Here is a 14,118-nt window from a genome sequence, read left to right on the forward strand (position 1 = left end):
GTATCTGCATGACTAAACACCACAAAGGGAAACTCCAAGCTACTTTTTTACATTGCAGAATAAGCCACGGATGTGTCTGCATTTCCTATTCTCTGCATAGCACCTGGCAGATCTGGCTTTGGCACATTTCAAATACATCTGCTGTTTACAGCCAACGCACCCATAAAACACAGCATAAAGCTGCAAAACAAAGAAGAGTATGAAAGAGCATAAAGGGACCTGGAAACGCGTCAGGGAAACCAGGTAACACCCTGCAGCAATGAGAGATTTTTACTGTAAGAGCAAGGGAAATAGATGTTGGTGAGAACAGATTAGTTTTGCTTCAAAACTGGAGCAAAGCCTGGCCACAGCCACTGAAAGGTGAAGGGGAAGCACATCCCAACCTCTCCACCGAACGGGACACAGAGAGACAGCCCAGCCAAGCACTGCCAGAGCTGTCGGGGATGCTGTGAGGTGTTCCCCGAGCCAGCTTTGCCTCTCTCACATCCCATTTCCTTACCTTGGCTTTCGACTCTTGCGTTCCCATACTGGCAGGTCGGGATGTGACAGAAGAGACTCGTTTAGAGATGGAAGCAGGGCTGGAGGGTGTTTTCGGAGGGGCTGTGCTAGAGAAGGTGTGTCGTTGGGGGGGGATGGAGGGTCTATCGCCTGGGGGTTTGGCAGTGGAAGGTGTGGATTTCTTAAACGTGGAAACAAAATAAAATCGGAACAAAAAATCAGTATGGGAGGAAAACAAAAGGGGAATCATTGACATTAAACAGGATTAGAAGGTGCAATGCAGAATGGGTGTGGGACAGGCGGTGGCTGGTACCGCCCTGTCCGGGCAGCACAGGGCTGGGGGGTTCTGCTGAGGTCCCACAGCTGCACTGGCAAGCACGGATACCTCAGCTCAATTCCTCCCACAGCACCCAAGACTCTTCCTGTGGAAAGTGTCACCTCGTGACAGGCTGTCCTTGTCACTGCCCTCCACCCCAGTGGCACGTTTTACCACCTGAACTGCTCTATTTACTCCCAAATTTTCTATGTGCTCCACGGGCAAACGTGCTGCGGGTACAGCACTTGTGGGATCACTTCTGGGAGATGCAGAGGACTGCTCCCAGGACTCCCAAACCCCCAGTATCTGCTGTATCAATAACGGATCACTGGTTTTTATCTGGACAATTGCTTGGTATCATGGCAGATGCCTACCCCGGTACAACCCTGCTAAACTTCCTTAAAGAAAGACCCAATTTCACACTGTTGGAAAATAATTACATTCTTCACCCACCAAACCATCCACCAGCTTGCCCAGGCACTGACCAGGCTAAGGGCCAGCTGAACTAAACCTCCTCCAATTTAGCAGCGTGACAGATATCTTTAAACTTCTGGAATTTACCATTAAACGCTGTTCCTCACCCAGAACACAGCATCTGCAAGGCTTAATGATGTAATTTAGTTTTTTAATTACAAATCTTGCTCTTTTCAGTGTTACAGTGCCTGTCTCCAATACAGCCCAATGCAGTCTGGAGTCTGATTTCGCACTGGTTTGCCCCAGCAAAGGCACCTGGCTGCGTTCTGCTCTCGGGCTGAGAAAATGATTTCTCCAACCACCCCCCCAACCCCGTAAGCCACATGTCTGGTTTAGATTTCGTTTGCTTCCTCACTCTCAAAGATGACCATGGATTGCACCATCCAAACCAGGGTCTGGGAAGACAAAACAATGAAAACACTCTTGAAAGACAAGACGGAGGAATGGAAGAAAACAGCAGGGTTTCCTAAGAGGCACAACCGCAGTTCAGGAGAGCAGGAGGAGGAACAGCACTCAGTGGGTTGGGAAAACCTCTGGTTGTATTTGTTAACTTACCTTCGGTTTCTTTTCATCAGCTTCAGTCCCTTCCTTGTCTTTGCTGTCAATACGACCTGGCAAATGGAAACACACAGTTACACTTCGTGGCACTGGTCAGTAAACCCTAGGGATGGTAACGCCTGTGCTACAGCAACATTCATGCTGGGTGGGTGCTCCATGGTCCTGCTCTCCTTTAAATTCAATATTATCCTTACAAATATTACAAAGTCACTCATTTATTGCAGAAAGACTTCCACATCGTAAACACATTCTTTCTGGATTAACAGATTATCCTCTGCACAGGCAACAGCACATTAGTCATCACTGGAGCACCAGACACATGCAACAAGGTCTGCATTAAACCGTTTTGTCCGGATTTGCACTCAATTCCAGAAGCATCTGTTTAGTTTAGGACAGAACAGCCCTCTTTGACCCTAAACACGACTTTCCCTCTGTAAAACACCCATTGATTCTAACAATCATATAAACATAAGACTGAAAGTGAAGAATGCCCCAATCCCAGCAGTGCCATGATCTCATTTAAAGTTGTTGCTCAGTGTGTTAACTTTGCAAAGGATTTTCAATACCAGGATGTTGTAACTTCCATCTCTCCCGACACTGCTTTTTTCCTCCCCAGCAGACAGTGCCTTCGAGCTGGGTCAGACCCTGCAGGGTCCTACGGCTTTAGCTGTTGTCCTGCTTGGTTGGTATCGAGCACAGCGACTGACAGTAATTCAGTGTTTTGTCCCATTAGTCTACAAGACTGCAGTACTGCTAATTAGATTAGAAACAGGGAGGAAGTAACGTTTGTATTGTAAGGCACACATAACAAAGCCCCTTTTTTCCCAGTCTTCAGCTAATTCCTCCCTAATCTGGAAGGAAAAGCTGCTGATATTCTCCCCAGTGCTTTGGAAACTGGCCCTGCAGGGTCAGCCCTTTCCCAGTGACATGAACAATGTTGTTAATCCAGCCCTGCTGACCCTGACCCATCCCAGCAGCCACTCCCAGCGCTGCTGGATGCACCACCCTGCCCAAACTCAGTTAAACTGCAGACCGGAGCAACACCGGAGCTGAACAGCCACAAAGCATCCCTGTCTTGGAAGGAAAAGACTATTAATTAATAAATAAGAAATAAATTCCTCCTACTGAATCAGAAACTGGTTGGCTCTGGGTAAAGCATCCCCAACCCATCGTTTTCAGGCTCTGATGTTAGCAATAGCAAGCCATGCCGATGCCCTGCAGCACACGTGCGAAGCTTCCCGCTGGCTTATCAGGTAGTGAACGAGGAGAAATATGCGATGAGCTTTAGCTCCAGTGGAAAAAGCTGCATCAACAATTTCTTCATGAATCCCGCACAGCAAAGAGCGCGCTTCTCTCTGCCGCAAACCAGAGCAGCGGCGAGCGGGATTTCCAGGCTAATGGAAGCAGCCAAAGCCAGCTTTTGGGATGCGGCACTGGGGAGGAAGGCAGAGCTTCCCCCAGGTCAGGCCCTGGACAGCCAGAGCTGAAGTACAAGACAGTGAGACACCATTGGGTTTTAACTTGTGTCCTGCTGCCCCAGCTTATTCACACAACTCACTGCCAAACCTGCGTTTGGCCACTGAGCAGAGCCCCCAGTAACGCCCCTCTGGCCTCTTGGGGAAAGAAAATGCTTAAGAGCTGCTCTGCTAGCAAGGATGCTCCTGTTTTAGGGGGTGAACTCAGCCCTTCACCCAAGACAACTGAGATTGCTGCATGAACGAAGCAGCTCCAGGGCCCGACTGCTCTCCCAGCCCTGCTGTTAGATGTGCCCAAGAGCCAGGTCTCCACACACACAGGCAGAACAGCTCAAGTCCCGCCAGGAACACGCTGTCCAGAACTGGGATCAGAGCAGGATGCTTTGTGAGAGCATCTGACACGTCCTGCAGTGGGCAAAGGTCCAGCTACCTGCAGACCTTCCCTCCAGCAGCAGTCAGTAGTGGATATTTAAGGGAAAAGTACCAGAAACAAGAGCAATTCGGGGCCTTTTCCATGGTTAGACCTGCCATCTCACTTGCCTTTTTCCTCCTCCCTCCTCTTTAGGAAAGCCAATACAAAGAGTTACTGGACTGGCCAGTGGACACATGCAAACCAGATGTCTCTTGCTGGAACAAGCTGCAGCACACGCCGGGTTAGCCCCACTCCACCATGCCAGAGCAACGTCCATCCGTCTTCATCTCCTTTGGGAAGGGGGCAGGTGTGAGTTAAGGCGCCCACCCCAAAGATCCAAGGAATTCAAAACAAAAACAGGTGAGAAAAGCATGATTGGGAACTCGCCAGCACCATGCAAGGGATGCAAAACCGAAGCGTTAAGGGTCTGGCAAGTACGCCAGGACATCCAGGATTAAATTAAAGAGGGAAGGAGGGAGAGGGAGAAGCAGCGGCGCTCTGTTGATCAGTTCACAGCAAAGGTCCAGGCCATTTCCCAAGCAGCAGGATCTGAGAGGTGGCAGCAAGCTGAAGTACTGGTTCAGGCAGCCTTGTCGTGAGCAAGCCACCGGCAACGTGAGCCAAGGGCACACACCTTTTAGGAGAGGAACGCGACTGACTGCTTTGTCTGCAGCACGGGCGTGAGGTTTCTTCTTGGGCGTCCGACGCTCTCCTGTATCTGGCACTGCCTCTTCCAAAGAAGCATCTTTGTCTTCCACATCATCTTTTAAGTCAACAGGGAGTTTGGTTGTTTCTGGGAAGGGTCCAGAATCTTCTCCCTCCCCAGTCTCAGCTTCTCTTCGGGGGATTATTTCAGAAGGCTCTGATGGGGTGACCTCTGTGTCTTCTTCCCCGCTCAAAGGCTGTCTCCTCTCCTCTTGGCCCTCTCCTGCTTGATGTGATTCAGTTTCAATGAGAAGTGCCTCTCTTGGGATGTCTCTCAGGACATCTTTGGACTTGTCTTCTCCAATGACACATTCTTCAAGAGCTTCTTTGGCTGCTGCTGGACACAAGTCCATTTCAGGTCCTGGTGAAACTTGCTGACCCGCCAGGGAAAGCAAATCCTGTTGAGAAGTTTCATCAATATCATGGTCCTCATCTCTTTCCTGTCCACTGGCATCTTCTTTTAACGGAGCTTCGGCACATAAGGGAGATGGCCCATCTTTAATATGGGAGTCATCTGCGCCACCTGCCCCTGCCAGCCCCTCAGCACGACCCAGCTCTGCATCCACACCGATGCCTTCTCTGCCTCGATGATCCCACAACTCACTGTTGTCTTGGTACATATCCAGGGGTATTGGGATGGTGACCTCGATCCTGGTGGGAGCTGCTGTTGTAGCCTTCGTTTCACGCGACAGAAGAGGCTGCTGAAGAACCCCCTGCTTTGTGGGCTGGCTTTCTCTTTTTATTGCATCTCCCATGCACTCCTGAGGGCCAGGCTGTAGCTTTGGAGAGCTTGGCTCCCCTGGAGTTGAAGATGCAGGGTACGAAGTATGGGCAAACAATTAGCACAGGCATGTCAAACAGGTACTCATTTAATGCTGAAGAGACACTAAGGATTTCTACCATCAATCTAAAGGATAAAAGCAAGTCCCACATTGCCCCCGTTGAACAGATACCTCACTTCTACAGTGGCTTTTGCCTCTAAAGAAGCTCTGATCCCCATGGGAATCGGGAACAGTGACAAACACAGCAGCTAGGAGACCAGACTCCTCAGTTTGCTGGTCAGTGCTCACCTCTTTTTCCCTCAAGAGCCTGAACAAAACAGGCCAGACACCCTCCCCTCTTTCACAGGCGTACAAAATCCCTTCACGTCCTCTCCTCCCTTGCAGGACACATTCATGCAGACACCAGTTACATCCTCCCAGAGCTCAAACCATCTCTGCTTTGCTCTCCAGAACGTTTCTATTGCTAATGAGCTTGGGGAAGAGCACTCCTATGGCTCTCTCTTCCTGCTGTGTATGTCAAGCACCAGTGGAGCAGACAGCCTCAGTGGAAAGGATTGGAAGTAAAAATGTGACTGCAGCCACACAGCCACAGCAATTTTGGACTCATTAGAGCTCCAGCACTGCTGCCACCATTGGGGCAACGTAGAAAGCGTGACTTTAAAAGCTAAGGTTGCAGAGACCTCACTCTTTTTTGGAGAGGGGTGGGAAAGGAGAGAATTATGTTCTACCATTGGTAGGTATCACTGATCTCACCCATGACACAGACCTTTACAATTCCATCCAATGACTGCTGCATTAAGCCATGTATTCCAGTTGAGCTGGAGCTTTTCCATTTACGTTCATTCAACTGACGTAAAGAAGCACTGAGCAACGGAGTATTCACCCTGAACACAGGCAAACTGCTTTAAAGTCAACTGCCCTCGTAAGAACGTGCATCCTGTATTATGAATTTGTCCAGCCTCAAACACTCTTTGGGCTTTTTGAGCACTCACTGGATAAACTAAAGAGCCCAGATCAGAGCACTTCAGAACTGAGACCTCAGTTGTTGCTTTGGAAGATTAACAAGATTTAAACAAGAAAAGAAGAAGTCAAGACTGGCTTCGTTTTTTTCATCAATGTTCTCCCCACTTTAACCACAACGGTTGAGTGAAACTACCACAGAAAGAGCTCGGAAACTGTGGTTGAAGAGAAATCCTAAAGTGGCACCTATTGGCAGGTCCTATTTGAAATGTGGCACCAAGAACCACCTTTTGTAACCACAGAGGTATAAAGGGTGTTTATTCAGGAGCCAGCAGACCTTCCTGGCTCATTTCTTCTGCAAACAACCAACACGACCATTAAGAACCACCGGTGCAGATGTGTGGACAGTCAGTTCATCAGCTGTACTTCCATAACCCAGGACCTACCGGTGGTTGTGAGGCAAATTTGCAGCACAGGGTCAGGAGCTAGCAGAATGCCAGCAGAGAAAACTGTGACTCAGAAGAAGCTTCTCCACCTGCGACTCCAAAGGCATTTTAACGCTCCACCTTCACTGCAAAGATCATTTTTTCAAACCCCAAAACATGAAAAATGAAGGTATCTAGTGACAAGGCAGCCAAGGCTCTGTGTGTGCACTGATAATCACGTTTTCCTCTGAATCAAAGAGAACTATTAAAAGGAAGCAGCGCGCTGTTATAAGTCCACTTTCAGAGAAGTAACAACTTACGTAAGAACCTAGAAATGTCATCTAGAGGGTATATCAGAGCTCCAGCTCGCTGCATGTCCCCATACCTGACAGCTGAAAGATCCCAGGACAGTACAGAAAGGTCTGATGAAAAATCTGGTGAGAAACAGCACCCAGAACCAGACTGAAGAGGGCAGACAGAAAAGAGATCTTCAGCCTCTCCTGCTAACAGTCTTGATTTCTTTCTCGTAGCGGCGCCACTATTTTAAATACAGAAGCCTTGCTAGTGCAAGAACCACTGGACAGGCAAGCAAAGGTTTTATTTTGATTGCAGGGAGCAGTCTCTGCATAACTGTGCTCATCTGTGTGTGGAAGCGAAGACGAGCTGAATTCTGCCCTGAGCTGAGAAGGCAAAGACCCATTTACTTCTTTAAAAGACACAGATGTCTGTAAATGCACTAAGGCAGCCACGAGGAGGGGAGACACTGTCCAAGCAGCTGGAGGAATTTGTTATGTCCACTGCACAGAAAACTACCTTACAAGATGGGGGTTTAACCAGCACAACGAATTAGCACTATGGTGCACTACTGCAAGACAGACAGCAATATCCAAGTGAGTCTTAACCCCTAAATCTGCCCCATTGGGCACAGAATTAATCACTGGGTGATTTGGGGAAGTCCCATCCTGAAGTTTTCAGTCAAGTCTGGACCAAGCAGAGTCAAGAGAAGCTTTCCAGACAGCCAAGAGGTCCCTGGATCATTTCTTGGCTCATCTGAGCAGATGCAGGATGCTCTGTGAGCACTCACTGCCCACCGTGCCTGGCTTTGTCAGTCATGTTCCCTAAGGCTGAGATGAGAAAGAAGAGCATCCTTAATGTTAAAGTCAGGGCATCAATGAGCAGGTTTGAAACACGTTTTATGTTAGAAAGAGACACAGTCATTAAACAATTCACTCATTTAATGTGTGACACACAGGGCCCAACACTGACCCTGTTCCTCCTGGCTCTGTTCATCATTTTTTCCAGCCTGGACGATGCCCTGTTTTGCAACTGGACAAACAAGCACCAGGGCTTCAGCCACATGAGAGAGAAATTCGGTGCATGAAAAGCTGCAGTTCCCTGAAATGAGTATGTTGGGACATTCAAAGCGTGTATGACCCTCCCCTGTCAGGAACAGGGAGAACTGCACAACTGCTCGTAAGAGTGCAGAGCATTTGCATTACACAAGAAAATTCCCAAGCCACCAGCAACCAGCCACACGTGTGGGCAGCAAGAACTGGACCCCGGTGCCAGATGATGATTCACTTACCTTGAACGGCATCTCCTGCAGCGTGGTCCTCCAGGTTGGGGGTGGCTCCTACGCCCGCTTCTTCAGCTGGTCCCAGTTCAGAGAAAGAATGGGAAAACACGATCAACACAAGAATTTAAGCTTAAGCGTGTGTCTGGAAAATTTATTTACCTCCCTGCTGATTCTGCCCATCAGCACTGTATTATGAGCAGGGCTGGATCAGAATGGAAATCAACCCCTGCTGATGATGGATCTAGCTCGACTTACTCAGCTCGTGCTCTACCAGGCTAGAGGAGCGTTTCACCAGCCCCCACATCCTCTGTGCCACGTTGGTACAAGCTCCTTCAGGCAGAGGTGCAGAAAACTGGCTGTTAAGTAGCATGGAAATGTGGGGATTTATATCCCCTCTTGTACCCCACCCAGCCTTTACATTGCCAGCAGCACTCACATGAAAGTCTGTTACCTGAGCCCTACCTTCTTGGTGTTTACTGCCTAGCTTAATGCAACGAACTCCACCGAGGCTGTGTGACACCAGCAAATCCCAGTCTGATCAAAATCTGACACCTCAGGAGTACTGGTGCATCAGAGAAGCACAACTTTCTTCACAGCAATGGCGGTTTGACTCTATCAGATTGTTCTCAATTTATTATATGACTACTTTCAAACCAGCTTAATCAATTATACTTGCATGTCACAGTTCTACAGTCAAGCTAGGACCTTCTCTGTCTTCCTCGTTTTCTTCCAAATTACCAGGACACTCTGCTTCTTCCCGGTGCAGTCAGATCTTGAACCAGAGTCTGTGCATCCCTGCTAGCAGTGTGCTACTCTGTGCTTCAGCCCAGGGCCCAGCCTGGGGACTGGATGCAGGACAGACCATTTGGCTGCCCAAGGCAGTGTGCTGTGGGCTTGTTTCAGTGTTCGGGCACTGGTGAAAGCCCATTCCACTCCCTACCTTTCCCAGGTCCTGCCTGATGCTTCCAGGAAAAGACAGCAGCTACTGCAGGGGACACATACTCATTTTCCACGTACGGACCCGACTCTCCCAGGATCTCCCACCCTCTTGTACATACGCAGCACTGCTGCAGCTCATTCCCTTCCTACTCTGCCCTGAAAGATCCCCATCCCTGCCTGGAAAACCAGGCCCAGGTGCAGTAACTCCCCACAGAACATTCAGGCTGAATTAGCCACTTCACTTCCCCTGCATTATCCTTAAAACTCGCCGGCAGCCAAAGAAGTGCTGCAGTGGCCTGGTTTTCACCTGCCTCTTCAAAGACAATCGCGTGGGCTGAGCGAGAGCTCCAGGGAGACAAGCAGCAAGGTCCTGCGGTGACCACCTCGCCTCGCCAGCAAAGCGGGGCTGCTGGCACAGGGACAGAGATGAGCGGGATCTGCAGGTAAGCGCTTAGCCTGGAGATGGGAGGCGAAGCCACCACAGAGAAAGCAGACAGAAAGATTGCAGGTAAGGCGCTGAGAAAAGAGAGAAGAAAAGGCTGCGGGTTTCCCTCAGGATGGGGAAGGCAAGAGGAAAATTGTAAGCTAGGAATCATTTCTGCAGGCCGTGGAGAAGAAAGCAGCACGCATCGGGAGCAAAGCACGCCTGCAGGAGGTTTTGCAGTGTTATTTTAAAGCACTAACCAGTCGAGCTCTCTGCTCTGGCTGCATCAAGAGATGAAACTGCACCTTGGTCTCCCTCACCTGTGGTTCCTTCTGGGATCTCCCCGTGCTGTTCGACACCACCCTGATCCTCGTGGTCTCCTTCCTCCACTAAAGGTGCTGTGGCATCTGAAAAACAACGCAGCTTTCACATAGCCATTGAGTGGCAAAACCCTGCGGAGGCCAGGACGTGCCTGAAGAACGTTTTGCTCAGAAAAGCACCCGACTCCCTCCCTTGAGCCACTGCAGAGAACTGAGCGTGACACAGCAAAGCCAGCACCGCCAGGACACCACGAGCTGTCCCCTCTGCCACACAAACTCCGCCGCGCTCCTTCTGCAGTTGGAGGCTTTACCACAAACACTGTCCAAAAAGACACAGCTAAAGAACAGCCACTGGTGTCTGATCTACGTGCATGGCAACGCTATCTGCATGGGGACATCACTGCTCTGGAGCAGGAAAGAACAGCTCCCACCGGATACCTTCACAAACTGCATCGCACTCCAGGCAGCTGAGACAGGCAGATCCCTGTTTCCATCTACCAGAGGGAATTCTGCTCGTCGTGACAGCCCTGATCCGACTGGGAAGAGGGACAACATCCCTTTGTGCACCAGATTTTACACACTCATTTCTTGAGCCACATTCACAGAGGATCAGTCAGCTCATACCTCCAGTGGGACAGGGCTGGAACTGGTCAGCATCTCTGCCCACTTTTCTCTCACATATATTTAGCAAACTAATCCCTTTACCTTGAAGTCTCCAAGAGGCAGATACTTGGGAGTAAAGCAGCCAGAGGAACACAAAACCTGCACTTAATAAAAACTGGTGAACAAGTCTCTGGACCACTTTGGAATTAGGTTCTTTCTACAAACACAGCATTCACATAACACTCTGCAGCAGCACAGATGTGCCCCTAGTCCTACCAATATGACCTTTACATCAGCACAGTTTTGGTTTATGTATAGACTCTGCCCATCTCAACGTTCCAGCATGAATCATGCTGTGCTAATGAACATATAAATACAGAAGGGGCAAAAAAAGAGCTATGAGGTACAGCTACTCTGACAGGGAGCACAGCGACCAGGACGTGCTGTCAATCTCTTGGGGGAGCACAACGATGCAAACCTGGAGCACACGACATGGGATTGCTCCTGGCTGCACTGAGCTAACGGGAGCTCACGGTCACGGTGTAAAAAGGCTTCAGGAAACAAACTGCAAGCAGCTTCCTGTACTATAATAAACACTTCACCTTCTCCTGCCTTCCAACCCACTCTCCACCTTTAAAGCTCATTATCTCATTGTGCAGAGTGGCAAACACCACTTGTGATGAGACTAATGAGGAGCATTTGTCCAAGAGTGCAGACACTCCTCCTGAGAAACCCCACCAGAACACGGCACGGCGAGTCTTTGGGCAAGGTTTACCACGACCCCATCCATCATGGTTTCAAAGCAGTAAGTCAAAGAGCTCCCACCTTCCGTAGTTGGGGTGCTCTTAGCGTCAGATGTTTCAGAAACAGGCTCATCCGATCCATCATCGACTGGTATCTGAAGGGGATAGCCTGGAAAACATTCAAATACTTAGAACAAGTCCTTGGCTACGAATTATGGCCTGTGCATTATGAACTCTGATTGCCCAGATCCGCAGCAGCAAGAAACTGCAACTGAAGAGTATAAAATACCTGAATTAAGCAAGCAAAAGCGTGAAAATGCGAACCAAAAGCACCAGTGTTATCACCAAAAGGAACAAGCGGAAACCCATCAGCAAAAGAAAAGCCCAGTGAACTGGACAGCTAGAAACAGCAAAGCATGGCACAAGCAGGAAAGGAGATCTTAGCAACGTAAGCAGGAAAGATGTGCAACTTCTGAGCCACTGTTGTCCTCTGCCATCTCTGAAGCCATTAGTCTCTGTCCCAGAGCAGGCTGCTGAACACTTCCCTGATGCATTAATACTAATTACTGCAAACCAGCAAGTCTTTGTAAAGGGCTTGGTGTGGCACACAACGTACAGCGCAAAGACTTGCTTGCAAAAGTCATCTTTTGGAAGAGCAGAGCAAGAGGCACAAGTCTCCTCTGTGCAAGGAGCCTGGGCAAATAAAATAATAAGAACTAGAGAAAATGACTTGGAAAAGAAGATTCAAACTAACATAAGCAAAATCCCTGGTAACCTGTGATGTGTGAAGCTGAGAGGAGCTGTCAGACTATCAGAAATGCGTTACAGAAACCAGAATGAATGGATGCTATGGACTCTCTCCAGGACAGAGGCAATCCATTTATCTGATGTAAGCTGTGTCCAAAGCACCTCAAGAAAAGAAAATTAAGATGATGTTTATATGAAGCATAGCTGGGAGTGAGTCCCACCGGGTTTGCTGGCGTTATGCGGGTTTCCAAGCTCAATTGTGGAGCGTGGTGGAATGAGAAAGGAAAGGCTTCTTGAGAAATGCAGGTCTGAAATATGGGGCGAAAGACTTGCGTGGCCCCAGCTCCCAGACCTCTCTGTTCAGTTCTCCCCATCTCCCCGTGCAGGTGAGAAAAGCAGGCAGCAAGCAGCATCCGTGAGCTGTGTTTCCAAATAAAAGCAGTGCTGTATTTTTATAGCAAACTGAGAAGTGAACGCAGAAACGCACATGTGCAAAGCTGCAGCGACAAGATCATCACTAGTCTGGGTACTAGGGGGGTTGTTCTGCTCTTGCTGGGCAATGACACCAAAGAGCAGCATTTTCCTATGACTATGAACACCAGAGCATCTTGTGGACCACCCACTGCCCACTGGCTGCAGCCAGCTGATCCATGGCAACCTTCCAGACACACACACACACCATCTCCTCCTGCCCATCCCCAAGGACCTCTCACTCTTCCCTCCGCAGTGGGCAAGGCAGATGTGATGATTCCTTCCCACCATCTCCTCCTGGAGGTGCTCACCTGATGGGATGTGCTTCTCCTGGCCAGTTGCGTGGTCCTCCATCATGGTGACGTCCTGACGCTGCACCGCTACCTCTCAGCAAAGCTGCCTGAAGAGAAGAGTAAAAACAAACACCCATCAGGCAAAACCCAACCCAACGCCCCTTCATTTGAGGCCTGGTTTGCTCCCACCTACTGCTCCACGAGACCATTTTGGTTGATGAGCCAACTTCCAGGACCATTAAACATCCTGCTGCAAGAAATCAGCCAACAACAGGCACCTTTTCAGCCACTGTAAGAGGACATCTGCTTTGTTCCCTTTTCCTGATGAGCCCTGCAATCGCACCACTGCGCTCGGGGAAGGGCACAGCTCCAATACACGTCACCAATTGGGTTTCACACTCAGTGGTGGGAGGACAGCACCACGGCTGCTTAACCCTGAACCCTTCTTGCAGTGCTCAGGAAGCCAACAGCATGGTGTGGAGCAAAGCAGAAGCACAGTAAAAAGGTTTGGACGCTGGAGTGGAAGTAGAAAGGCGCTAAAATTCAGTGTTATTTTTCTAACGTGCATCTATCTGCAAGAGGAAATTAAGTGGCCAACAAACATTATCCGCTTCTGTGAAGCAGGGATGTGTTTCTCCATGCTGGTTGGACGGACATTGCTTTTAGTTGCCTTGCTAATAGCTGATATAATTACAGCCACAGGCAGTGATTAATAACCAGCTATTAGCGCAATCGCACGTTTGCCACGACCGTCAGAAGTGAACGAATCCAGCAAGGAAGCTCAGGTTACCAGCAGCAAGGAAGCAAACTCATGTGGTTTTGTATGCCGGCAATAAATTAACTGGATATATGGAACCAGGCAGAGCAACTCCAATGCTGGTAACCAGATCTCTCACCCAGCTTTTTTCAGCCTTAGCAAGATGACTATGCAATTTAATTTCTGCCTTGGACAGCGATGAAGCCATTTGACAGAACTGTACCAAGTGAGTTTGAGAACTTGTCCTGAAATAACCCATTAAAATGGAGGTATAAATGAGGAAAGAATTAAATACCTGATTTTTGCCCCTTTTTTGTCCCTCCCAACCCAGCTCAGTTCACTGAACATCTACAGATATTAACACCTCTGCTTCTCAGCTGCAGACCCAGACCACAAATCTGCTGCGCTTGGATTTAACTGAGGTTTACTGGTTGCTTATTCTGCCTCCTTTCCTCTGTTCCTCCCGTCTGGTTTTTTTGGAGAAGAGCAATCAGCGTGTCCCCCAATCTCCCTGGAAAGTCACACTTAGTCCTTTCTTGCCTCTGGACAAGAAATTCCTGGGACAGAGGGCTCCCAGCTTGACAGCTACTGAGCTTGTGTACCCCACCGAGGGCTGATCTGCTGGCTCCACGGACAGCAC

The 14,118-nt window shown here is 49.2% G+C and overlaps 1 protein-coding gene across 1 annotated transcript in view; it reads right to left on the reverse strand.

The window, feature by feature from the left end:
- Nucleotides 1-12,785, reverse strand: part of MAPT (microtubule-associated protein tau) — a 25,332-nt gene extending 12,547 nt beyond the window's left edge. The window contains exons 1-5 of the mRNA XM_010187323.1: nt 12,740-12,785; nt 11,293-11,379; nt 9,865-9,951; nt 8,191-8,256; nt 1,844-1,899 (exon numbers count right to left, since the gene is read on the reverse strand). Of these exons, the coding sequence (XP_010185625.1) occupies nt 1,844-1,899; nt 8,191-8,256; nt 9,865-9,951; nt 11,293-11,379; nt 12,740-12,785 (342 nt within the window). The remainder of the gene's footprint in view (nt 1-1,843; nt 1,900-8,190; nt 8,257-9,864; nt 9,952-11,292; nt 11,380-12,739) is intronic.
- Nucleotides 12,786-14,118: the final 1,333 nt, after the last annotated feature.

This window comes from Mesitornis unicolor, unplaced genomic scaffold, assembly GCF_000695765.1.
Source record: "Mesitornis unicolor isolate BGI_N332 unplaced genomic scaffold, ASM69576v1 scaffold10036, whole genome shotgun sequence".
NCBI classification, from domain to species: Eukaryota; Metazoa; Chordata; class Aves; order Mesitornithiformes; family Mesitornithidae; genus Mesitornis; species Mesitornis unicolor.